The sequence below is a fragment of the Euwallacea similis genome, chromosome 6 (assembly GCF_039881205.1).
Source record: "Euwallacea similis isolate ESF13 chromosome 6, ESF131.1, whole genome shotgun sequence".
Classification (NCBI taxonomy): domain Eukaryota; kingdom Metazoa; phylum Arthropoda; class Insecta; order Coleoptera; family Curculionidae; genus Euwallacea; species Euwallacea similis.
Genome location: NC_089614.1, coordinates 1,085,609 through 1,111,556, shown reverse-complemented (window position 1 = coordinate 1,111,556; position 25,948 = coordinate 1,085,609). Strand labels below are relative to the sequence as shown.

Sequence of the window (25,948 nt, the reverse complement as noted above, 5' to 3'; positions counted from 1 at the left end):
AAACGACAACGGCCTTTTGTTGCTATTGAATGTCATCATAGAAGTAAGTTTAACATTTTTATTAAATTTCACAGATTGTATATTGATATATTGTATAAGAAATACTGAATTAATCATACAACGGGAAACACCGTTGAATTTCAGCGTTATGACGTCCATCGGTTTTTGTACGGAACGACCTATAGATTGACATAGGCGTAGCGAAGGGGTTTACAGGGGATAGTTGATTTTTTAGTAAGAAATTTAAAATTGATTTTTTACTTCCACCCCTTGAGGTCGCCCGCTTTAAAATACTTCTGACTGCGCTTGTGTCCTTTGGAGCACGTATCCTACATGATTATATGTATTAAACTTTTTTAATACATGTATGATTTGCCCTGATTCCCGCATCAAATTTAATAAGATAACATCTGTATAATTTCTGACTGTTTACAGAGAGAGCTTAAATTTCCGCCTTAGAGAAGGGGGAAACTCCTCTGGAGTTAATTAAGAAATGCATGTAAAGCTAAATGGTTTTGACGCCAAGTTATAATTACCAACTTGACGAGATGTCTCTCGCTCTTTTGTTTGCTTAATTTAAATTCGTTAAGTTTCATTTGGATATACCATTTTATACGGTAGAAAATTAGATCCCAGTGCCATCGTACTAAAAGTAATAATTCAAATGATTTTTGGCAACATTTGGAACTGGGGAAATCTAGTTAATTCAGGTTAGTCATCCAGTAGGACCACACTTCAGGTATGCGGAGGAGTCTAGATGGGGAAATTTATTAGCTTAACATATAACAAAACTTTTCTCCATCAGCTCGTAAATATATTTTTTCTATAAGTCCCATGACAGGTTCTATTAAGCCCCGAGCAGGCATAAATCTTATCTTGTTCTTGCAAGAGTGACTTCGCCAGAACGGGGCCTGATTGATCCTGTATGTGGCCTTATATCTGTCTATAAACAGCCACTCGTAAATTAACTCGGATGGATTCGATGAAGGAAATTCATTTTCCACTTGTTTGAGCCGCAAGCGAAGCGTCTCAGAATCATTCCGCTTTTCTTGGGCTGTTTATGGAAGTTTGCTTAATCACCCCCCGGTTTATAGGTATTTATGGCCTGTGTATATTTTATTTTCGGGGATTGCTACCTTGAAATATCGCCAGAGTTTCCGGAATTGCTGAGCTTGTTTGTTTTCCCGGATTCACGGAAATTGGGAATGTTTTACATAACGGGAAATTGAGGATTTAAAAGTCCTACGTCTGGCAAAAATTAAGCGACTTTCCATGGTTCGCCCAAAACCTCTTTAAACCTACCCTCAAGCGGGGTTATAATTTATAAGTATTATGAGTTTTATCGTTTCACACCTCCGTAAGCTGCGGGCTTCCGAACAAAGTTAGAGCTTCCAGGTCGGGGGACCGCGCCAAGGTTTATCTTCCAACAAAAGTTTATAGGGTAAATTATCACCACGTTGCGTTCGAGCATCCTCAGACTTGTACCATTATAAGGGATAAACCAGAAAATTTAATTAACAAAGCCACACATATTTGAAGTCGTACCGGGGCGTTTTGCCTAAAAACCTCAAAATCCCTCGCTTGTCCCGTTTCATTAGATTAATAAAGGCCTCACTAATCGAAAAGCAAAAGTTGTCGAAAAGAGGGAAGTCATGCCCTTCTCTTTTCTTTAAAAGCCCCCCGAAAATAAAAACGTTTAGACTGCATTTAAGTAAAGTGCGTTATAATTGCGTCCATCCCTCCGAAAAGAAACGACAAAGGCCCGGTCTTTTCACAAAACGCCCCAAATTTAAATGTTTCTTAAAGTCAAACAAAGACTGGGAGGACTGGCGAATTAAAACCAAATCGACAGGTCGCACAATGAATGGGAAAATGCGAAATTTCTCAACAGCAGGGAAGACACCACGTGCAGTCCCTGATTACGGCCTCCGTTACAGTAATTGCACGTTGGTTCACACGTTACACCCCGTACATTCCTACGTCTTTCTCGGATAAGTTTAGGGGCGCGGAAGTTACTTTGTATGCATTCAGGAGCACCGTTGGTGCTCCATTGGAATTGGAACAATGTAAAACAACGTTCCAAATGCTTATTGCCAAGTTAGAGGATTTTTTCTGCTACTGCATGCGGTCTTAAGCCAATTAGTGCCTACAACGGAAATTGTCTGGGAATTAACATGGGTATAGCATCAGGTAGATTTCAAAACGTTAAACCCAAATTATTTGCAATTTTTGTATCCATCAGTCCACTTGTTTTTTGGGTCACTACAGCGATCGCAAGTGCCTACAAGATCACACCAACCAGAAAATTGCACTTCAATGCTAGAAGTGTCTATAAACGGCTTAACGTCCCTCACAAAAACCTTTAAAGAACAATTAATTTCGGACCCATATTTAGTCCAACAAAACCCATCAAGTGCACTCAAATACACTCTCTCACCGTCGAAATCTAATTCTTGTTTAACAACAATACGGGGCCAGAAATCATTTTCAAGAGGCGAGCATAATGTGATTGCGGTAATCGCATAACGGAAATCACTAGATGCGTCCAATGTTGATGTTCATCGACATAGTAATGTCCTAAGAGAGGCCTGAATTCCAATTTATTGTACGAACTGAGCACACCGGGAGTCCATTACTTATCCTAAACTGGGCCTTTTTATCACTGCCGCTCAACTAAAAGTAATTTTCTTATATGTGTTCATTGAGCTCCATTGTCATCACCATCAGCCGCATGTTGAGCTTATGTATTAGCTTCATACATGGGTATTTATCGGCTGATAATAATGAGTTATGTAGGTAGGCACTTTAATTGCGTCTCCAGGGGAGATATACCTATGCCAGCTATGTAAGACCTAATGGTGTGCGGAATGTCTCAAATGGAAATGTGGTGTGAAATTTCGATGTCCAAATTTGCAGCTGTTTCGTTATTTGTCCAGTTCCGCCATCCTAATAACCACTAGTGTGTTCAGTGTTCTCTTCGATGTTTTATCTACGACATATCTGAGCTTTTAATAATTATATGTAGGTTGTATGCCGCATGATGATATCAGCATTTTACGCAATGATGGATAGTGTCCGCCATTTCATCAAGAAACTTCTCTAATTTCTTCATGAAAAATTATTCTCTACAAGGAATATGAATAAACCCTTTTCGAAATCATTTTTTAGCCGTTTTCCAATTAGTTCATATAGTATATGTCGTTTCCAATTATTATTAAAGGGGTGAAATTATTTTCATGGCAATTACCTTCAATTTGCCGAAATGGGACATCACAGGAAAGTATTGTCCTGGCCTGCGTCCGTTTTCAATAATTCTCCTCTGTTTCATGCAAATCATAAGACCGGTCGATTGATCGGCTGAATGATTTTGCGTCGGGTTCAGTCTTTGGAATAATTTAACGAAGCTCCCCCGGACGCGTGGAACACACTGTATATCGCCGCGGACCCCCTTCGGTCCTCAAATAAGCCATTGTAATGTTGTACACGTGTGCAGCGGCATGAGGATTTTTTTAAGGAAAAATATTTATAAAAAGAGGGTTAAATTTTCCGTTACAACAAAAATCTCTCCTTCATTGATATAATCAAACCTTACGGCAATGAAACGTCGCGGAAAACTAGAGGCGCGCACAGAAGCTCCATCAGTTATCAATTACACCTTTCATTGCCTTCTTTATTTAAACAGTTTTGCATTTCGAGCACCTAATGACCCGAACACTCGGTGATATTCTGGTTGTTGCCATCAATTGGGTCTGACATTATCTGACCCGTGGGGCGACTTTTTTTAAATTAGGTGAAATGATTGATGTTGAAACATCCATAAGGATGAGAGCGTTTAAAATGAAAGTTTATCTGCATGGTGCGCGATTTAAATGAGTTCCAGCTATAAGAGCTTGGTCATTGATCATTATTACAGTTTTTTTTTTAGTGTTAAAAACCAGGAACAGGTGGTTTTGGAGATTCTCCCTGGCAACGACATGCACGCTCAGTTTAACGGATGGTTGCAAGTGTAAAGTACGCCCGATTTGTTAACACCAAACAGTTTTCCAGTAAAACGGGCACGTGGATGTCTCGAATCGTTGGAGCGGATCGCCATTAATTCCAAAAGGCTGGATGTTGCCGAACCGACCACCGATCCACACTTCCAGTCTCACATCTATAAACGTAGGGCCGACTCTGCGGTCCCTACATACGTAAACGTAAATTCATATGATTATCAAAACCGGCTTAGGAGTCGGCATAATTGCTTTGAAGTGCTTTTACATGCAAAACGTGCCAGATCCGCCGAGGTGGACATTAAAAAAATTGTTTTTGAGGATGGGGATTAACACCCCTTTTCTGTTTGTTGAACCATTTGGGCTGGTAGATTCGAGGGAGAAAATTATACTTGGAATATCTGGAAGCAAATTGAATTCAATGTAATAATTGACTATATGCCCGTGTTAGATCCCAAAAAAGAAACAGAAAAATTCTAGAAATAATATATTTCCTAATCTTTTGGTGCCGCGTGAACGTAATTTAATAAATAAGTATCAAAATTAATTCTCTGAAGTCCCTTCTGTAGCGATCACTCGGTATACCAACTAACACTTGTACTTAGAACGCTTATTTACCCTCATAGATCTTTGAGTTAATTTCTGAATACACTTTTATGCGTCAAGTCATTAACTGATTTGACATTGACATTACTGAAACTTTATATCTGAGGTTATGTCACATTTGTTATTTTAGAAATAAAGTTTTACCAAATTTCATTGATTTTTACCAGCAAAATATAATCTTGTTTGTATTACCTGTGTTTCCTCGATACTGTAACATACCCCAGGAACGCTTTAACCATACACCGTAAGTGTACTCAAGAAATATATATTTAAAGTTGATTTTTTAACAATGGCAACAGCTGGAAGTATCGGTTTTGGCCTCCTCATTCTCTTGATTCTCTGGATTATTACGATAATAATTTTCGTAATTGCAATTAAACTGCAAAGTAATATTGCCTGGGTTGCTTTGGGGGTAACTTCCGCTTTAACTGTTGTTTTGTTAAGCATACCAACTGAAAAACGAAAAATTGTCAAGAGGCCTGAATTTGTGGTAAGTTTTGGGGTGCAAGTTTTAACTTGTCATTCTTTTCTGATAGTCTTAAGTCCCCTCCTCATAAAATGCTCAAATTATTTAATTTCAGGAAAAGGACTACATTATAATATACAAAAACCTTATACTTATTTTCCTAATACTCAGCCTATTGGCTGGCGTTTTTGTGTTCTTCATTGGCCACTGCATTGAACCTAATCGTCCAAAAGCCTTCAAAAGCTTTCATGATCAACAAACATGACTCCACGCATGTTATTGACAAAGCAAAAACAGATTCTCCATTTCACTAGAACTCTTTTTACCTCAAACCATCTTAAAAGACTCATAAATATCAAAGGTAAAATACAATCCTTATCAGACAAATTTACTGAAATAATTTTTTTTTACAGGAAATGATGAGTTCTTGTCTAAAGTAATGAACTCAGACAACCCAGTCATAGTAAATTTCCACGCTGAATGGTGTGAACCTTGCCACATTCTCACTCCAAAAATGAAGGAGATGATTGAACCAATGACTGACATTGATTTAGCTATAGTTGATGTAGAAAATCATGCAGAGTTAGTTCATACTTTTGAAGTGAAAGCAGTGCCTGCAGTAATTGCAGTCAGAGATGGTTTAGTGGTAGATAAATTTATTGGATTAGTTGATGCCAATATGATTGAAGATTTAATTTCTAAATTGGTTCAAAAATTATAGATTTATTGGCATTAAGAGTGATATTCATAATGCAAAGAGAAATTGAGAGTTGTAGGAAAGGTTGGTAGAAGGGGGGTTGTATTGATTCCTTGACAAAAAGAGAGTTTTTATGCTGCAAAATAGCCTTATACATTAAAAAAAACAATGATTGTAAATATGTTATAGTTTATTATGTGTTCAATTGTAATTAAAACAAAGTTTTAAATACGTCAGAGGTGTTCTCAACTGTGAATGAGAGTGTGTATGTATGTATGTGTATGTCAATTGGCTCAATATTATGTTGTCCTCTTACATTTGGAAAGATATTTTAATTTTCGATTTTACAGCATGAATAAGTATAATTTGAAAAGAAGATAAAATGCTAACTTCACTGAAATCAAAAATCATTGTTAAAATTCGTATGTGATATGCTTGGTAGTTCTTCAATAACAGTGATCCAAGATATGCTTGCTAAAAATTGAAAATATAATAAAAAAGCCTCAAAACAAAAGAAAAAAATTACCAATCCCTTGATCTTTGAGCTGCTTTTCTACAGCTTTATACTGACTAAAAACTACCACATATTTCTCAATAAGTTCAAAATTATTGAAATTCATCTGACTAAGAACTTTTTGCGTAATTTCGTGATTTAGGAAACCGGACCACGCATCTCTAATCACTAAAAGAAATCCTTTAAATATTCCACAATTTATCATATCAATTTGTCTTACATGCTTTTGGAGTTGCATCCATATTGCAACTTTCAATAAAATAATTCAGTCCTCTGAAGACAAATTCTATTTCTATTTTATAAAGCTGGGAGAGACAAACACAGCTAAAATGGTACATAAATTCCTGAAATATTCCTACAGGGAACAAGTAATCATTGGTTGGAATTCATTTAATAAAATTGTTATCTAATTACACATACTGCTAAAATTAAGGGAATAGGTAAAATTTGTATTAAAGTCAAGATAAATTTGGCCATTTCTAAAATTCTGTCAGTATGCATATTTTATTCCAGCCTTAAACATATAATTGAAAGTTACTCTTAAAATCCTTACATATTGTCCCCTCCTTCATGATGTATCCAGTGTGATGTTTTATATGTATTATCAATAAAACATAACATATTATAACTAACCTCCAGAGGCCACTTATCCACACCTAACAAATAGTTTTTCAACAAAATGGCCAAAAGGCAAAAACAACAAACATCTAAAAACCATAATACATAGATGAATGTTTTACTAGCAAAAAGATAGTCTTACCTTGACTAATATACAATACACCTCTTGGGCCTGACTTGATTAACTCATTTGAGTCGTTTTTTGCGAACAAAAATTGAATAAAAAAATCATAACCTGAACAAGTATTTAACAAAAATGTTATTTCTTTAATCACGTCCGGCCCGGGCCTGCTCAATACTATTTCCTTGAATATTTTACAAAACAGGTCTCTGTAAATTCTAAAACCCAAAGTTTTGATAAAATAGAAATAATGAAAAAATAAAATTGGCTATGGCAAACAAATTTACTTACACATTATTATTAGTATGTTCCAGCATTGCCGTGGCCTTTAAAAACCCTATACTTGATACAAGAAATGCCTCAGTTTGATCCGTAAGTCTCTGGAATAAAATTGAACACCTTAAGATGTGTTATGCTTTGAAAACTTTATTTACATATTTCCCAATGTTGTTGACAATCCTCAGCAACAGCCTCAGTAAATAAAAATCCCCTTGAACTGCTCCATTTCTATGAGGAATCAGTTTTGCATATTCTTTACATGCTGCCAGAAGTTTTAAGCACCCACCCCTGCATATGAAATCTGCAATTTCTGTATTGTGCAACAAAAGCTTTGATGCTATATGAAGAACTATGCTGGCCTGTATACCTAGTTGAGCCCTTTTTGATCTTAAAAACACAAAAATAAGCTTTTCTGCTTGTAAGTGAATAAATTCACTCAGTCACCTGGCATTTTTTGACCCACACAACAAATAACTCATATCTGCTTGTTGAATATCCTCAGTCCTCAAATAGCCACTCAATTCAACCAAATAACTATTTAAATCCTCAAGTAAAATCAACAAAACACTGACTGTTTTATGTACAGCTTCCTGTGAATGCCTGTTCAATTCATCAGTATCACTGCTTATCATTTTAATGAAGTCACAATAAATGTCATCTAAACCAACTTTCTTGTCCCCTAATTGAGGGCATTTATGGCTGAAACTAGTCTCATTGCCTGTATGTTGGTTTTGCAAATATGGACCACTGTTTCTGGATGTTTTAAATGATGTGTTTATAATGATGTGGCTTTCAGGCTGTATGTCTGTTAATAGGTTTGGAGACAGAGATTTTAAGGGGTAATCTAGAAGAATCAATGGCAAATTGCAATTGCTGATAATTATTGGGAAACTTACATTTTTCTAAAATAACTTCTGTAGAAGTGTAGTTTTTTGATGTTAATGGGGTTCTTGGGGGGAACCTAATAACATTAATTTAGTTCTTATTTTTAAAATTATTTGACATAAAAATCATAAACATAATAGGTACCTTTCATGGTTTACCTTTACAACAGTTTTAGAAGGAATGACAATTTGAGTGTTACTCCAAGTTTCCTGATTTATCCTTCTTAAATCAGCTAACTGCTGTTTCAAGTTAGCTATTTCTAGATCCTGAAAATTTCAAATTCCATAACTAAAATTTTAAGTTGAAAAACATTTATAAGTATATGTATATATTGTTTTCAACATTCTGCTATTGGGCAACGAATTTTAATTTCTGATGTTGCAGACTGATTATGGAGTGATCATAGATTTGATCTAAAAGCGTTAAACCAAAAACATTATTAGGTACCTTGAACTCTAACTTGCTCTGCACTGATTTCAAATCCTTCTGAGACAGAATAAATTTATTTCTCCACTCACTGGTAACCTTTTGTTGCTCAACTTGAACCATCTTTGTGCTCTCCTTAATTTTGCTCCTTAAAATTGATATTTCTCCATCTTTTTCAATGTTCTTATCTTGAAGTTTCTTAATCTCAACTTCAAGTTCATGCACTGAATAACTTTTACTTGTGGTGGCAATAGTAGATTGAACTTGGGTAGAAGTACTGAACCCTGAAGGGTTCCTAAATACATTATAATCAGGCAAAATGCTGAGGTTGTTTAACTGAGAGGAACCAACTTCTACCTTAAGAATATATAAATAACTGAGGCTGTTGTGATGTGGAAGCTAAATACTTACTTGGGAAGCTAATTCGAAGCATTTTTCTAAAGCTGCAGGATCCAAATCGTCCTCTGGCCAGGCATCCTCGTCTTCTAATTTTGGTTTTTTACCGTTTGCGAAGTTGTAGTTGCAGGTTCTTTTTGTCATGATCGGTAGAACTGTAAATTTGTAATGTGGGTAACGTAATTTGATTTAAAATAAAAGAGAAATTACGGTAATTATTATTAAAAAATGTGATTCATTTTACAAACATTCATAACTTTCAAAACAAAAGAAACTCCTAAAGAACAAAAGGTGAAGTTGACAGTAGTTATGTTGTCAAGTTTTCGACTCAACATGCGTTGTTCTATTCCGGAATATTTGATTAAAGTAGATAGTATAAAATAAAATACATTGAAACTCATCAGGATCAAATTACTCACTGTATTTTCTTGCCAAAATCGGGGATAAATCAATACCAACTCGTTATATTACACTTTTGAACATATTTAATCATACGTTAATGTCTTGATTAATAAAAGAAAAAGAACATTCAGGTTCCTTTAATTGTCCTTACGGGTGGACAAATGGCAACAGTGTAATAAATCTGGCGGCAAAAGTGAAGTTTAAAAAAAAGAGGTTAAGGGTCAGCAACAAAATCAAACAGAATATACAAATTTACAAATTTTTGCATAAAAGACATGGAATTAAGGAAAGAGGATTTAAATAATCAGATGGAATTTCCATTTCCTTTCAAACCATACGACATCCAACAAGATTTTATGAGAACTCTGTATGCAGGTCTCAGGGATGGTATGCTGGGAATCTTCGAGAGCCCTACCGGCACAGTAAGTCAGAAATCACCGTTTCAATTGATTATTTTAAAGACAGTTCTCATTTGCAATAGGGAAAATCCTTAAGTATTGTCTGTGGTGCAATAAAATGGCTGAAAGACCACAACCAGCAAACAAAACAGGATTTTACTGATAAAATAACATTGCTTGAAAATGAAAAGCAAACATATGCGAATCAAGAGTCTGATTGGTTCTCTGCACAATCCAAAGGAATTAAAATTACTCAGAAACTAAATCAATTAAAGGTTTGTTTTAACCCATTAAGAAACCATTCCAGAATGGTTTGAGAATCTTTTTAAGTAAAGTACATTAAAGCTTTGTACTTAAAATGAGAAATGCAGTTACCTCGTAAGGTTCTTTAACTATTCCAAGACTATTTCCTTATGGGTTGCAACAGGAATCAGCTTAATCTTAATTAATTCAGATAGAGGAAAAAAAGTTATTAGAGTATGAGGACAAAATTGAAAAAATTAAAAGTCAAAAGGAGAAAATTAAATTCAAGAATTTTAAAAAATTACATAAATCCAACACACCTTCGCCAGTGGAAAACTTAGACCCAGAAGATATATCTAAAATTGAAGATGAGGAGTTGCTCTTAGATGAGGTCTTAAGTAATGAAACAGAACACAGTGATGATGAAGAGAATGAAGACTTTAATACATCATACCACCCTACACAGGTATAAAACTAGTTCTTACTAAAAGAATAAACATCCTTAAAGGGAATTTTAGATTATAATAGCAAGTAGGACACATTCCCAACTATCCCAATTAGTGGGTGAAATTAAGAAGTCCCCTTTTGGGGAAAATGTGCGAGTTATTTCATTAGCTTCCAGGCAAAATTACTGTATTAATCCCAATGTTAGAAAACTCAATAATGTTACTTTAATAAATGAAAAGTGAGTTTATATATATATAAACTTGTCCAGCAAATTGATTACTTATTACTCACTCATCTACAGATGCCTAGATCTGCAGAAAAAAAAGAAAAATCAAGTGAAGACTGATTCTGATGGTAAAGTAATTAAAAAGCAAAAAACTTCAGAGTGTATGTGTCCTTATTATAAACAGTCAAATATAGAATATTTGCGTGATTTTGCTTTAAATCAGATTCATGACATTGAAGATTTAGTTCAGGTTGGAAGAGAAATTAATGCTTGCCCTTATTACACTAGTAGGAAAGCTGCAGAGGATGCAGAAATCATTTTAGGTATTTCTATTTTTGGAAATTTTTAAGATACTATCTCAAAATATTTTCTAGTACCATATAACACAATATTGCATAAATCTACCAGAGAAGCCAGTGGCATAAGACTCAAAGGTAATGTGGTTGTTATTGATGAGGCCCACAATATCCTCGAATCGCTCGTTCAAATGCATAGTTCAGAGCTTAGTTACCCTCAGTTATATTACTCCTTGCAAGCCCTAAAATGCTACAAAAAGAGATACAACACAATGTTTTCAGCAATTACTTTGAGAGGTTTAAATCAGTTGGTGTTTGTGGTGAATAAGCTGCTTGCCTTGTTTGGTACGTTTGAAGGACTTTGTTGTAAAGATTGTTTGATGTAAATAATTGCAGAGCAGGACTTTAAAGAGGAAGTTACTGAAATTTTGGCTTTACAAAGCTTTATGTTGTCAACTGGGATAGATCAGTATAATTTCTTTAATATAATTAAATTCTGTAAGTCGTCAAAGTTGGCACAAAAAGTAAGTTTAAATATCAGTAGTTTTAACATATAATAACCTAATAATAACGGCGTTTCAGGTGAGATCATACTCAATTAAATTTCCACTTCTAGAAGAAACTGCCAAAGAGACGTCTAAAAAGGGAGTCAAAGATTTTTTAAGCTCTATTGGGGTCAAAAAACCAGCAGCAACAAAACCCTTGGAGAATCCAAAATTCCCTATGCCTAACAATCCAATGCTGGCAGTTATTTCATTCTTAGAATGTTTGACTTACAGCTACGAAGATGGTCGGATATTAGTAACCAAAAGCCCTGAGAAGCAGGGCTGCAAATTGCAATTTTTGCTACTAAATCCTGCATCTCATTTCTCGGATATAATTAACGAAGCTAGATCTGTATATATTACAAGACCTCTTTTGTGTTAGTTGTTATGATTAAGATCATTTGAAGGTTATAGTAGCTGGAGGTACGATGAAACCTTATGCGGAATTTCGTGACAGGCTTTTTATCGGAGCAGGAGCCTGCGAAAACAGGATTATAGAGTTTTCATGTGATCACATAATTCCCCAAGAGAATATTCTACCAATTGTCATGACTAAGGGGCTGAAATCTGAAAAGTTATTGTTCAATTTTACTAATAGGTTTTCTATGGTGGGATGACTAATAGATGAAAAGTGATGATATTTAAAAATCTTCTTTAAGGGATCCTCTCTGATTGCCATCTTGCAGCGCACTTGCCAGCTGGTAAAAGGCGGGATTGTAGTGTTTTTTCCCTCTTATAATTACGAAAATTGGGTATATGAACAAGTAGGAAAAGTTGATTTCGGAAGGGTGATGTTTCGAGAACCTCAGAAGTCCGGTGAGGTTGATGAAGTACTGGAAAAATATGCAGCCACCATTAAAAAATCAAGGGATGGTGCTATCATGTTCAGTGTTGTGGGTATGCATAAAAAATCCTTTCTAAATAGAATCAAGTTAAACATGAAATTTCAGGCGGCAAATTGAGCGAAGGTCTTAACTTCAGTGATGATTTAGGTCGGTGCATTATAGTAGTTGGTTTGCCTTACGCCAATATAGCGGCGGCAGACCTTAAAGAAAAAATGTCGTTTTTGGATAAAAAGGAGGTATTAAAATATTCCCCAGAATGTCAACTTAATTCACAGTTTGAATGGAAATATTTAACTAAATTTAGGGTCAAGGAGCTGGGCAGCAATTCTATGAAAACTTGTGCATGAAAGCCGTAAATCAATGCATAGGTAGAGCAGTGAGGCATAGAAACGACTATGCCACGGTTCTTTTGCTGGACGAGAGATATTCACGGTCAAATACTCAAAATGCTATGCCTGATTGGATTAAACGATCTCTGAAAGTGGCAGGAGGTGAAAAAACATTCGGTCTTATTGCTAAGGTGAGTTTATTGAACTACTATAGAAGTTCGCTTAGACTTTTGCAGATGATTTTAAGACAGATTAATTAGGCTGGGAACAATTACATTTATCTAGGATTGATTTCTAATTTTTATGTGAAGCTATTTTCTAACCATACGATTTCTTTCAAGACTCTAATGGTATTTGTTTTTCTTTTCAGTTCTTTGAGGAGAAAAACAACAACAAATGATCTCAATATATTTAGTTATTTATTAGTCTCACTAGACTTTACTACAATTTCTATACGTTTTCGTTTTGAATAATGTTGTATTTTATCTTCCAAACTCTCTGAAAAGTAATGTTATTTTCAATAAATTGTTAAGTCAATAAGAAATCTTTTTCTTACCGCATGTTTTTCTCATCATCACCGGGACGTATTTTTTAGATTTAACCCCACCAATGAGACACTCACTTAAACAAGTTATGTCTGTGGGGTTTTCTAATTTTCCCAGTAAATTATTAATTGTATCCCTGATCATCGAACTCCTAAAACATCATTTATCACATGTTTTTTTTTAAATAATTAGTAATCAATCAACATACTTCACTGTTGTGAAATACCAGATTTGTTGTAATTTCTGTATCACCACTCTGAGACTTTCCTGACTCACTCTCCAAGTCACTTCATCATACTCACAAAGAAATAAATTCAATGGAATTTCGTTAGCCATATTATATTCTGGTTTCCTAAAATTGGCAGTTTTGAAACAATTTCTAAGCACTCAAGATTAGAGATTTTAAAAAATACCTAGGATTTTCTTCCACGTTCAATAACCTCAATACCAAAGAAGGTTCTTCTTTGTTTGCACCAATTAAGAACAAAACGCCCATGATATAGCGGATTTGGTGCCAAAGAAAGGCGTTTCCTTTAATAATTGCTACATACAATGAAAATTCATCTACAAAGATTAAACTTTATACAATGTGTGAAAGACTTGTAAGAGTTCACCTTTTACATCTTTGTTTAAATTCCATGGTTGAATTTGAAATTCTAAAATACTCCTGACAAACTGAACCACTCCATTGCCTACATCCATTTTTGCAAAATTCCTAAAGTCATGACTGCCTATGAGATATTTTGAAGCTTCCCTCATTTTCTGTAGATTAATAATTAAAAGATTTGAAGTATTTTTTAACCATAACTTACATGAATATTAAGATTCCCTTTGGGGAAATAATATTTATAAGTACGAGAAATGCAGTTAAATCGGGCACTAAAATCGCTCTGACTTGGAGCCCAAGCTACACACTGTATATTTGAAGGTAATACCCTGTTTAGGACTTTACAGTAGTCTATTTCATTATCCAAATCCTGTTCAGTGTCACTAGAAAGTTTGCTTCTTACGTCAATTGATATTACCTATACTTGAAATTCTCTTTAAGTAAAAGTTTAGTTTTTTAAATTTTAATTATTTTTACTTGTCCAAAGGAACTAACTCCCTTATCAGTCCTACCACATCTATGATAATTTGCAGATTCTCGATTTTTTATTAAACAAGTTTTCATTAAAGCTTGGAATAAATGGTATTCTATAGTATTTGTGGTGTCCTCCTGAACTGCAAACCCTTGATAATCCCAACCTAAATAAAACACATGTAAAAGGATGTGCCTGAATCCACATCTAAAATTATTGGAAAGTTGTCAATGGTTTAATTAATTCCTTTAAAACTTACTTTAAAAAGTCGAAGTTATTTGATATGGAGTTCAATGATGCTTTATTTGGAGATTTGTTAATAATATTCTGCAATTGAGTATTGTGGGCCTCCAGTGATTGGATTTTAGCTATAAGTTCCTAAAAACAATATCGAAACATGTGTGAAAATAATATTCTAATTTGTTTATTTTAATGTGCACAAGAACATCATTAGGTGAATTGTAGATGAAAATCAAATAAAGTGGTAAATTCGTATATTTTTGACAAGAGATCATCAAGCTGTATCAAACAGTGGAATAAAAAATCTATGTCTTTTTGGAGTTTTGGTCTGCCTATTAAGGAAGCATTATCTACTAACATATCATTTATAATTTTGGGGAACTGTAGGATTTGGTGAGCCTCTTGGGCTTGGTTAATTTCTGCAGATTTAGTTTTTAGGATTGCTCTAAGGCGGCTGTCGAAACAATATATAGCAATGTTCTAAATTGTCCCCCCCCCCCCCTCTGTTAACTTTTTAAAGTATGATTGTTTTCAAAATTCCAAAAGAGGCCTTAAATAAGATAAAAAGAACTATCTTTTGACAATGTTTTTGCATAAAATTTTTTTACCATGTTGTTAGGCCAAAAGGGCTATTTTTTTTAATGGCACCATGGGTGGAGTGGCACCTTATTTGAAAGATATTTTAAAACTATGTATAAAAATGAAGTTTTTTTGATATTGGCTGATTAGTTTTTTAGAAAAACAATTTATTATTCAAAAATAAAATTTAAAAAAAAAATTGTTATTCTATACATTTATCAAAACTTCTGTTCAGTAAATACAATTAGACAAAAAACTTATTTATTGATAAGCAGATAGACAGATTTCAATTTTGTACCAATACCAAACATTCTTTGCTGATCTGCTTGAATTATCAGTGTGTAAGAAGTTTGTAGATCAATTGACCAAAAGACATTTACAAATGTGAGAGGAATTTTCTGATAGGCTACATTTTTATTAGGATCAAAATGTGGGATATTTTAAACATCTAATTTAATAAGGTAAACAATTTTTCTTCAAATTTTATTTTTGAGAAATATTTTTTGTAAAAAACTAATTGGTCAATTTAAAAAAAAACTTTATTTTTGTACACTGTTTTAAAATATCTTTCAAATGAGGTGTCACTTGAACCATGGTGCCATAAAAAAAAATGGCCCTTTTGGCCCAATAGCGACATGGTAAATAATTTTTATGCAAAAACATTGTCAAAAGATAGTCCTTTTTGTCTTATTTAAGGCCTTTTTTGGAATTTTGAAAAAATCATTAGTTAAAAAATTAACAGACAATTTAGAACAGTACTGTAAATAAACAGGAAGGTTGTGTGTGGACACAATCAAGTGAAACACTTAAAATATCTGTACTTTTTGCATAATAATAATAATAAAAGTGTAAGAAAATTAGTTCATTTATAAAACACTTACTTCCTTAGAGAAATCAGCCAGTTCTTCCGCAGAACTAAGTTTATTAGGTTTTATAATTTTTACTGCATGTATCTTTGAATCCATTATATTGATGCTATTTTTCAGTTATAAAGGGGTCAAGTAATGGCTCATTTAATGTATCAATATGCACTCTAATTGTTTATTGATTATACTATTTATGGTAAGAAATATTACAATAATAATTATAATTGAAAATTAATTAAAATAAAAACGTAAAGTTCTTATTTACAAAAGTCCTTAAAGTCCTGGAAGTTTTGAAATTTATTTTAGGTTAGGTTGTTAAAAATTCGAGCTTCTTCGTTTCCAAGCTGTGAAGCAAAATGGCAACAACGCCTTTTTTCCCATTATGCTGTACTGCGCTTATGGAGAAATATAATGAGCACCTTATATCATTTGTAATTAATTCGATACCACAAACGGAAACGACACAGGTAACAGAATAGAAATGAATTGTAATTTAATCTGTACCACTAATTAACTTTTTTCACAGCGCCCTTATACGCGATAAATAAGAAATTTATCTTTCTTAAATATCACGTGTGTACTTATAAATTTACAGTGCAGTTGTACCAGGAAATCCTTGTCCTTCGTCATTCAGTTAAGTAACCAGTTCAATCCGTTTGTTTCGTTCCTTTCTTTTATACGTGCTACAGTGGACACTGGATACTGTTTAGAATTAGTTGCTAACTAACAAAAAAATTCAAAATGATCCCTTTAAAATGATGTATCGCTTAACTCCCTTTACCATTTAAAACATTTGAGAGGGTGACTCTGCGTGAGTTAAAAGAGGAGCTGTGAATTCTACATAAAAATTCTCCCCCTCGATAACAAAATCGACGTGTTCCGGCAATTTTTTAAAAATCTCGCCCGTTTTGAGATAATAGGAGCGGAAAATTTTCAAATTAACATTCTGTAAGATTTCACTTGTAAAGATTTTAATCTCGTGATTCTTCCCAACCATGATTTAATATCATTATAATAAAATTAAAAATATGAAACTTTGCACATGTTAGTTTGGCACTATTGAAATTAACGTAAATAAATCAATTGATTCCAGACCACTTGTAGCAAGTCCTAAAATATGCAATTATCTTTAGGAATAACATGTTGTGTTTTAGTAAATGTTACTTACTTAGGTTGGGCTTTGTGACAAGCAAAGCAAAGCTTATTATAAATGATTTTGGTTTTTTAGCTCGGTTTCTATGTGGTTGCATTTCCATTTGTTAACAGGTAAGTAGAAATACATAAGAATAGGAATAATACAGTGAGTTTTTGTATTTGTTTTTAGGTATTTTAAAAATCTCAAAAATGGTTTAATTTTTTATGTATTGTACACCTACTTTATAGAAATTAAACGTACCAGAACCATCTTTAGCAATTAACATCATTTACACTACTTGACAAACCTTCCTCCACATGATTAGTACCAATATGCAAATCCAAATACGACTGGTCAGCAAAACTGTCTGAACACAGAGGACATTTAATCTCAAAATGCAACCGCATGTGGATTTCCAAAGCCACATCAGTGGCAAATCCTTTTCCGCAAATTTCACAGAATTCTGTATTCTTCTCCTCAATTTTATGCCGACTTTTTAGATGCCCTTTCAGAGACACCCTCTGCCTGAAGCCCTCTCCGCAAAAATTGCAATGGTAGGGAGTTTCGTTGGTGTGTTGTCGAATGTGTGTACGAAGAGCATGTTTACTTGAAAAATCTTTGCCACAATATTCACAAATTTCCGGCCGCTCTTTCATGTGTCTCATACTTATATGCTTGGTGAGGTATGCTGAAATTAGCCTATTGTAAAGTCATATAAAAATGCAAAAACAGTATTCACTTTTGGCAAAGAAACCTTTCCCACAGATCTCACATTTAAAATCCCTCTCCTTGGTATGAACCTTCCTTTGATGATACAATAACTTTGTCTTTGTCCTGAATGTTTTTCCACAATCCTTGCAAGCCGTCAACCCTTGCTTATGATAATAAAATATGTGCATTCTCAGACTGTTTTGATTCTTGCGTGTAACACCACATATTTCACATACAGCAGGCAATGCATTATGCAAGCTTATATGTTTTTTCAAATATTCGCTTCTAATTGTTTTGTTGCAAATGGGACATACTCTATTCTTGTGCCTATTCATGTGTCTGTTATATTTTAGTTTGTTTGGAAATTTGATCTGACACATGGAGCATTCCAAAATTGATTTTGAAAGTGGTTTAACATTTTTCTCATTTGTAATTTTCTGCACTAGCTTGACAATGTTACTACTTTCACTTTCATGTGCGACTTCATTTCTGTTAATCTGAGTTAATGCTGCTTTGAGTGGGTTTAATTTGGTTAAATATTTGTTGGCTAAAGAGAGTTTTAATTTTTGGATTTTTCGGTTTTGTTCTTCAGTGAATGCTGACGTAAAAATGCTATTGGCACCCTCAGGAATGCTATTATCACTTATTTCCCCCTTATTTACCTGACTCCAATCATCAAAACTTTTTCCTTTTAAAGACTTATTAAGAAATCTTTCGAGTCCAATGAATGAAGCTTTAATTATTGGTGCCTGTACATGTGTATTCTTATTTTCAAATGAGCTACTGTTGATGTTGCTTAAAGTAGTCTGAGACTGAATAATGCGACGCCTTATTAGATGAGCTAATTTGACTTGCCTGATGCATTTGAGACAAGAGATGTGTGGTAAGTTATCGTCCGGAGTGATCTATAAAGTAAGGTCTTCTTTCTAGTAATTTGGACACATATTTTGAATGCATAATACATTTATTGTTGCTTTATTACATACCTTCACACCAGTGAGGTCCTCAATCATCTGAACCAAATCGTTACTAAATACATTTACGTTTAGAGTTGAAAGGTTTAAACATAGTCTGCACATTTCTATATGAGCTACTTCACTCATTTCAGTCATTATTTGTTGTTTTTAATTGGTTATTTTGCTTAAAAATAATTTACAAATTTATATACAATTTCAAAACTGGTTTGTTTATTTATAAGAATTTTGAGGTTATATGTCACAATGACGTTAAAATCACTGCACCATTCTACATCCTAACCTAAGATTACACTAAAATAATTATTTAGTGTTCGATTAGTACGCTGGTAATAATAAGATCCTTTTCCGGCCTGTCTCCTTATTGGACTCCCATTCCTAAATTAAATCAGGTATATCTCAATTACTGATACATAATAACTCATCCCGGCCTTGAAGATTGCATCATCAATTCTATTCATTTACAAGCATGGAATATGTTAAAATTGAATCAATAAAACAAACATTAATTTAACCTTTATTACATGAAAAAAATGTAAAATTAAAACAACAAAATAGTACTTTTACAATATTAATTAAAATCACATATCCATCCAATGATGAATATCGCTTTGGCCGCTTACCATATACTCTTCATCATTGGAATGACTAGTGGCAATATGTTGCTCCAAGTAAGATTTCTCTGCAAAAGTATCCGAGCAAAGAGGACATTTAATCTCAGTATGCAGCCTCATATGAACATCTAAAGCCATATCAGTGGCGAAACCTTTACCGCACATGTTGCAAAACACCGTATTTTCTTCCTCTACTCTATGGTGGCTCTTCAAGTGGCCTCTTAATGAGACCCTCTGTCTAAAACTTTTTCCACAAAAATCACAATGGTACGGCGTTTCGTTGGTGTGTTGTCGAATGTGGGTGCGTAGCGCATGTTTCCCTGAAAATCCTTTTCCACAGTACTCGCAAATGTGTGGTCGTAGTTTCATATGCTTCATATTAATGTGTTTTGTGAGATATACTAAAAGAAGGTTGTGATTATTCATATAAATAAAAATGAATATGTACTTACATTTGGTAAAGAAACCTTTGCCACAAGTCTCACATTTGAAATTCCTCTCTTTTGTGTGATCCTTTCTCTGGTGATACAAAAGCTTTGTCTTAGTCTTAAATGTTTTCCCACAATCATCACAAATCGCCAGTCCTTGTTTGTGATAGTAAAATATGTGCATTCTCAAACTGACAGTGTTTTTGCAAGTAATTCCGCACATTTCGCACATAGCAGGAGTGGCGTCATGCAACGCAATGTGTTTTTTCAAATACGCGCTTCTAATTGTTTTATCACAAACTGGACAGACTTTGTTCCTGTGTCGGCTCATATGATTGTTATATTTAATTTTATTTGGGAATTTTAATTGGCAAATATTGCAATACATTTTTAAAGGCTCTCGCCGCTTTGTGGGAAGATTTTTAATACTCGTTTTTGGTCTTATGCTGTGTGTGCTTGTAGATCTTCTCTGCATCCATCTTAGAAATTTTAGTCGGTCTGATTCATTCATGCTCTTCCATGAGAAATTCTTTATCTTGTCTTTGCAAGAATTGATCATGTCAGAATATTTTCTGCTAAGGGCAAGCTTTAAGTTTTGAATTTTCTCAGTTTGGTCTCGAGACAAGGAGGGCTGGACATTGAAATTTACTTCATGCCTAAGAATATCATCATTTGCAATATTCCCATTAGGTTCAGTCTCAAATTCCCCTGCATCATCAGCATCAGATTGTTCACTAGGACTTTCATCTATTTCAGTTCCAATTTGGTTATTTTCCAGGTCTTCAGACTCTCGTGAGGATTGCACTGCAAACCGATGTTGTTCATTTTCAACTCTTGTTTCATTGGACGGTTCAGTGATAATACTTTCTAAGAGATGATGAAAGGGCGCCTCAATAGTTGGTGAGGAACTATTAGTTCTGTCTGAAGCAGCACTGGAATTTATTCCATAATTGTTTTCAATGTTGTCTGTTAGGTTTTCAGGACCTGCGTTGCGCAGTTTCAAAGTAAGAGATCTGTGTGATTGAATAATGCGTCGTCTTAGTAAAAATGCAGATTTAACTTCTCTAGCACATTTGAGACATGAAACATGGGGTAGATTGTCTCTTGGTGTGATCTAGAAGTAGAATTGGTGATTTGAGATTAATATCTTGAATGCAGAACCAGAGAGATCAGGCATGCCATACAATCAAGTTTTAATACTCAGTACAGTACTACTGTACTAATTATACTAATTTAATTATGAAACAAACAGAAAACAAGTTCATCTTCTAACAATACTAAGTAGAAAGGAGTCCTGGCAGCTCTACCAACAATATATTTGTCAAAGAAATGATAAAATCAATATTGAACATTGGCCACTCGATTATTGATTATCTTGTTATGGATATAATTTTCTTGATTACCAAGTGATCATGGCTTTGATGCACTGGTCCTAAGTGCCAAATTATTGGAGTGCTGATATATTTGAAAACATCATACTCCACGGGAATTGCAATCAAGATAGAGCTATGTACATATAGCTAATTTTTATTTTTAAGTTAACAAGGACTTGGAAATGATTACTTCATTCTTTCTTTCCACCTTAGAGGAATGGTTCTCAGTACATTTAGTAATTTACCTTTACATTTGTGAGAATTTCAATCATCTTAGCGAAGTCATCCGTGAATACATTGATATTTGCCGCTGAAAGATTTAAGCAAAGTCTGCAGATCTGCACTTCCCTTACAGCATCACTTAGCTCGTTCATCGTAGCTCTAAGTTCTATTTTATTGTCACCGTTGAGTGACAAAGCTCTCAGTCAGTATCATTTACGAGTAACTAACTGATTAAAGATGTTGCTAGCCGATTTGAATAATTAAAAATCGGACTTTTATTTGATTTTTAACTTATTTTATATTTATGAAAACAATAGAACGAAAATATGAACAAGGCAAGTGACACTGTCAGATTTTTGGAATTAGTGTGAATGTGTAAACAATGTAACTAATCATATATAGTCAGTAGAAATCGATAAATATAAACTTTTAAAATTAAAAACAATAATTACCTTCTAAAACCAATCAAATTATATTAAAAAACATGTAAACAGCATTAGACATGCTCTTAATATTCTTGTAATGTGTGCATTCGCAGAGCTAAAAAGCTGAACTTACCCCTTTAACACCCGATTTTGACAAATAGAAATATTGAGGTTAGTTCAGGTCTATAATAATAAATATCTTTTAACATCAAATTAACTAAATTCCACTTAATAAATCATTAGTAACTGAAGATGAACAGGTTTAAATACGTTACCCCAGTGCTAATGAACAATGAAAACACTCTATCATGCGAAAACAACGTTCGTCTCTACGATGGGGATGTAAAAACCCAATTCGAAAGGGGTGAGCTCATAATTACCACCCATAGATTGTTATGGGGCCGGCCTGGAGCTATCGCCAAAGGCCAGACATGCCTAGGATTAATTCACGAACTCATAGTCTACATAGAAGAAGAGTCTCCAAGTACCTTTAGCTTTACTCGCTCTCGCAAAGTCATATTACATTTAGCTGAGCATGAAGATCCTCATGCAGACAAACCTGTATCCTACAGTATGTATAATTTCGTCAAGTTATCGTTTCGTGAAGGTTATAGTACTGATGTATTGGGAACCCTAAATAAATGTCTGCAAATGAGGTATTGGGAGACCCACATACCTCCCCAGATATCACCTACACCCTCAGACATGATTTTGCCTCAAATCATGCTTAGAACAGGCATTGTGGGTATTGAGAGGAGTTTGCAAGCTAAACAAAAAGCAACTGATGAAAGTATGATTGTTGCCTTTCAAGATTTAAACAAGTTAATTAGTATGGCTAAAGATATGGTTAAATTATCTAAAGCAATTTCTTCTAAAATTAAGGTGTAATTTTGATTAAAAGACACCTTTAGGAATTTCTTACAATGTAATTCTAGGAAAGACAGGGCGAGATCACTGAAGATGAAACTATCCAGTTTAAATCATATCTTCTTAGTTTGGGCATTGATGACCCAGTGACTCGAGATTCTTATAAGTCAAATAGTCAGTATTATAAAGGATTAGCCAGAGAAATTTCTGATTTTTTATTGAGTCACATTGAAGAAATGGGGGGGATGATGGGCCTAACAGATGTTTATTGCAGAATTAATAGAGCTAGGGGTAAGAGGTGCACAATTGCATGTTTTCTTTTTGTAATGTAAAAGATTCTATGTGTTTAGGGTTGGAGCTTTTATCTCCAGAAGATGTGCTGAATGCATGTAAATTAATGGAAGACCTGGGAATGCCTCTTAAACTATTTGAATTTAGTTCTGGTGTCATGGTATTGCAGCTGAGCAGTTTGAATGGCGAAAATATAGCTGAAGCGACGGCTTCTATGGTAAGACCTTAAACCTGGTAAGGCCTTAAACTGGAATTGGATTTTAAGCATTTTTTGTTCCAGATCGATGATCATGGCTCCCTTTCTTCGGAGGAATTATCACGGAAGCTGGGAATATCAATCACATTAGCTAAAGAGCGGCTTTTAGTAGCGGAAAAATTCGGGAAAGCTTGCCGCGATGATGCGATAGAAGGCCTACGTTTTTATCCTAATCTCTTGTTAATGAAGGAAGAATAGGCAATATAAAACGAATTAAAATTTATATTTTTTATTGTCAAATATTGTACAATAGTGATTTTTTTGTACATAAAACGTTTTAATAATGTAGGTATTATTAATATAATAATATACATTTGTTTGTTAGTTGAAAACCTGTTTTTTCTATCATTTACCTATGTTAAAACAGTCTCAACTATTTATGAGGAACTAAATAGTACGACATCAATTTTACACAACTAGGGTGTATTTGGAAACAATTTTACTGTAACAATTCAACAAATTTTCCGTAAAACCTTTAAAGCTACGACTTTAAATATAATAACTATTTAATAAATTTATCACTCGTAGGGAGGGTTTAAAAAGAGGTGAAAATTTTGAATTGACTGAATGCTGCAACAATCTTACTTGACAATTTCGTGAATCCTTAGCTTGCATATCTTTTTAACTTCTCTTAAACCAGTCTCAATCTCTACGTTTTTGTCGTTATTAAGCCGGGCTTCAATTTCCAAGCAGAGATGATCAATATTGTCCTCTTTGGAGCAGATAATGAAAGGAAATCCGTGTTTTTCTTTATAACCCTTGCACAACTGCTTCAATCTCTTTTTGTCCTCGAATCGCAGGCTCGTCGATTTGCAGTCGATGATTTTTTGGTGCGTGTTAAATTCCAGGAAGGAATTGCTGAATCCTGCCAATTGGCTCACGCTGTCCGGGTAGAGTTGCAGGATTTGTTCTTTTTCTAAAATAATTGTTAAGTTAACGATTGAAGGAATAAACGTGCAGAAGCAAATTACTTTGAGTTTCTAAGCCATCTAAATAACTATAAATCGCCCGAACCGCATCATCGATGTTGGTGAAGGGCCGGTTTTTCAAAATCCCAATTGCGGCCGTCAAACAGTGTTCAACAACGTTCCCGAAGATTTTGATAAATCGGTCACTTTCCAAATTATTCACTTCTTGTATTGTCAGATAAGGGGCCCACATGTTTACCGAACCGAGACGTTTGTGGTACTTGCGATATGTGTACTCGATCTGGTTTGGTCAACAACTAAAAGCATTGATGGCGAAGGATGTTGATTTTATAGGGTTAAACAGGTTATCTTTGTAAATAAGTCCCAATCGGAAACATGTTCAAGATTGATCAATATATCAGCTATTGTTCGTAGCGCCAATATAATAATTCTAAATCGGGTGATGTATCTACAGGTGGATGCATCTCTAACTGTACAAGAGGGTTCCCGCGATGGTTCCACCATTGTTGGGTTTTAGTGGCCCTTGTTTTGTCTTTAAACGCAAGATGTTCCAAAAAATGTGTGCCAAACCTGCGGAGGTTCTAGGGGACATTGCGGTAAACAATTTTTGCATAGAAACCTCTGATTAAAAACAAGCCGTTTTGGCTCCAAAATCATTTTTTGTTCAAACGACTTCGATATTCAACTTAAGCGAATAGAATTAAAAAAAAAACAAAATAAATACTTTTTTGTCTCTTAATACAAATTTATCAATCGCATTCTTAAACTCGATGTTGAATGTGGTTGATCCAACATGAGAAAGCAGCTGCACGTTTTGCTCGTACTGTATAGGATCATCTAAAACAACATTTTTGTGGGTGACGCATCGGAAGATGCGGACCTATCAGGTGGCCGACACGAAGTCCCGATTTAAATTCATTGGATTTTTTCTTCTGGGGTTACATCAAGTCGTTGGGGTATTAAAATCCTGTAACCACCCAAGAGGAATTGTTGGAAGCTTCTTTTTTCGTGCAACAAGGTCCACACAACGGGTGTGCGATTTAATTATTCAAAGAACAAATTTATGTAACGGTTGGGGATGGTCATAGTGAACATTTTTCTTGCGTTATCTTTAATAAAAATAAGTGAGATATTTAAGCTTTTCAGCGTTAATGAGTTAACATTACGATTTTGAACAAAAATGGCCCTGGAGGCGCAACGGCTCATTTTAGACTAGGGGTTTCTATGCGAAAATTGTTCACCGCAATGTCCTCTATAACATCTCGAAGTTTGGCGCAACCTTTTTGGAACACCCTGTAGAAACGCCGTATTCTGGTGTAATAGAAAAATACGCGAAAATCGTTTTTCATCCATGTGCGTATGTTCTATGAATAAGGGTAAAGGGCATCGCAAGAGCTATTCGAGCCATATACTTCCGCACCGAAGATTAATTGTTATGTTGATAAATTTATTTATTATCCACAATTATCGTTTCCGTTAATTGATTTATTTGAAACCTACGAACTTTCCATCAGGCAATTATTTGGATTTGTGAATTGAGTTAGTCGACGGATTTGAGTTACCGTTCCGGTTAGTTCTGGTTAGCCCAGGCTAACTACGTTTGACAAAAAATATTTGTAAAATTGTTCCCTCTCATTTTTATCAACGATAAGCTTCCATTTTACTCTACCCCACGCAGGCCTG

General features: G+C 34.4%; 9 protein-coding genes across 11 annotated transcripts in view; 4 read left to right on the top strand and 5 right to left on the bottom strand.

Moving 5' to 3' along the window:
• LOC136409399 (ATP-dependent DNA helicase DDX11) overlaps nt 1-13,242 on the top strand; it is a 156,975-nt gene extending 143,733 nt beyond the window's left edge. For both annotated transcript variants that reach the window (XM_066390868.1, XM_066390867.1), the window contains exons 2-14: nt 9,644-9,824; nt 9,884-10,075; nt 10,255-10,509; nt 10,562-10,728; nt 10,792-11,039; nt 11,091-11,357; nt 11,409-11,536; nt 11,595-11,909; nt 11,965-12,165; nt 12,217-12,454; nt 12,508-12,638; nt 12,707-12,922; nt 13,102-13,242. In XM_066390868.1, the coding sequence (XP_066246965.1) occupies nt 9,678-9,824; nt 9,884-10,075; nt 10,255-10,509; nt 10,562-10,728; nt 10,792-11,039; nt 11,091-11,357; nt 11,409-11,536; nt 11,595-11,909; nt 11,965-12,165; nt 12,217-12,454; nt 12,508-12,638; nt 12,707-12,922; nt 13,102-13,131 (2,535 nt within the window). In that variant the 5' untranslated portion in view covers nt 9,644-9,677 and the 3' untranslated portion in view covers nt 13,132-13,242. The remainder of the gene's footprint in view (nt 1-9,643; nt 9,825-9,883; nt 10,076-10,254; nt 10,510-10,561; nt 10,729-10,791; nt 11,040-11,090; nt 11,358-11,408; nt 11,537-11,594; nt 11,910-11,964; nt 12,166-12,216; nt 12,455-12,507; nt 12,639-12,706; nt 12,923-13,101) is intronic.
• Tps1 (Trehalose-6-phosphate synthase 1) overlaps nt 1-25,948 on the top strand; it is a 182,488-nt gene that overhangs the window by 39,977 nt on the left and 116,563 nt on the right. The gene's annotated exons all lie outside the window — the stretch shown is intronic.
• On the top strand, nt 4,683-5,856 carry LOC136409435 (thioredoxin, mitochondrial). Its single transcript, XM_066390921.1, has 3 exons — nt 4,683-4,842; nt 5,180-5,425; nt 5,478-5,856. The coding sequence occupies exons 2-3, from the start codon at nt 5,326-5,328 to the stop codon at nt 5,783-5,785; spliced, it is 408 nt and encodes a 135-aa protein (XP_066247018.1). The 5' UTR covers nt 4,683-4,842; nt 5,180-5,325; the 3' UTR covers nt 5,786-5,856.
• On the bottom strand, nt 5,951-9,324 carry LOC136409469 (uncharacterized). 2 transcript variants are annotated; one of them, XM_066390968.1, is made up of 12 exons: nt 9,016-9,321; nt 8,626-8,961; nt 8,323-8,444; nt 8,190-8,254; nt 7,738-8,137; nt 7,449-7,680; nt 7,306-7,394; nt 7,036-7,232; nt 6,829-6,982; nt 6,496-6,599; nt 6,288-6,443; nt 5,951-6,235 (listed from the first exon to the last, which is right to left on the bottom strand). In XM_066390968.1, the coding sequence occupies exons 1-12, from the start codon at nt 9,142-9,144 to the stop codon at nt 6,162-6,164; spliced, it is 2,058 nt and encodes a 685-aa protein (XP_066247065.1). In that variant the 5' UTR covers nt 9,145-9,321; the 3' UTR covers nt 5,951-6,161. The 2 variants fall into 2 exon arrangements, with proteins under 2 accessions (XP_066247065.1, XP_066247066.1); XM_066390969.1 differs by lacking the exons at nt 5,951-6,235; nt 6,288-6,443 and having other exon boundaries at nt 6,548-6,630; nt 9,016-9,324.
• LOC136409414 (tRNA pseudouridine(38/39) synthase) lies at nt 13,136-16,295 on the bottom strand. The gene is made up of 9 exons (XM_066390893.1): nt 16,056-16,295; nt 14,615-14,733; nt 14,361-14,562; nt 14,089-14,301; nt 13,891-14,038; nt 13,690-13,840; nt 13,485-13,628; nt 13,288-13,427; nt 13,136-13,229 (listed from the first exon to the last, which is right to left on the bottom strand). The coding sequence occupies exons 1-9, from the start codon at nt 16,137-16,139 to the stop codon at nt 13,147-13,149; spliced, it is 1,284 nt and encodes a 427-aa protein (XP_066246990.1). The 5' UTR covers nt 16,140-16,295; the 3' UTR covers nt 13,136-13,146.
• On the bottom strand, nt 17,104-19,062 carry LOC136409408 (zinc finger protein 260-like). The gene is made up of 3 exons (XM_066390885.1): nt 18,873-19,062; nt 17,915-18,791; nt 17,104-17,863 (listed from the first exon to the last, which is right to left on the bottom strand). Exons 1-3 carry the CDS (start codon nt 18,996-18,998, stop codon nt 17,448-17,450), a joined length of 1,419 nt encoding a protein of 472 aa, XP_066246982.1. The 5' UTR covers nt 18,999-19,062; the 3' UTR covers nt 17,104-17,447.
• LOC136409357 (uncharacterized) lies at nt 19,362-21,844 on the bottom strand. Its single transcript, XM_066390790.1, has 3 exons — nt 21,521-21,844; nt 19,927-21,016; nt 19,362-19,875 (listed from the first exon to the last, which is right to left on the bottom strand). Exons 1-3 carry the CDS (start codon nt 21,647-21,649, stop codon nt 19,442-19,444), a joined length of 1,653 nt encoding a protein of 550 aa, XP_066246887.1. The 5' UTR covers nt 21,650-21,844; the 3' UTR covers nt 19,362-19,441.
• Nucleotides 22,089-23,668, top strand: Vps36 (vacuolar protein sorting 36). The gene is made up of 4 exons (XM_066390791.1): nt 22,089-22,804; nt 22,858-23,080; nt 23,140-23,297; nt 23,361-23,668. The coding sequence occupies exons 1-4, from the start codon at nt 22,175-22,177 to the stop codon at nt 23,532-23,534; spliced, it is 1,185 nt and encodes a 394-aa protein (XP_066246888.1). The 5' UTR covers nt 22,089-22,174; the 3' UTR covers nt 23,535-23,668.
• Nucleotides 23,550-24,561, bottom strand: LOC136409359 (2-oxo-4-hydroxy-4-carboxy-5-ureidoimidazoline decarboxylase-like). Its single transcript, XM_066390793.1, has 2 exons — nt 24,308-24,561; nt 23,550-24,252 (listed from the first exon to the last, which is right to left on the bottom strand). Exons 1-2 carry the CDS (start codon nt 24,495-24,497, stop codon nt 23,918-23,920), a joined length of 525 nt encoding a protein of 174 aa, XP_066246890.1. The 5' UTR covers nt 24,498-24,561; the 3' UTR covers nt 23,550-23,917.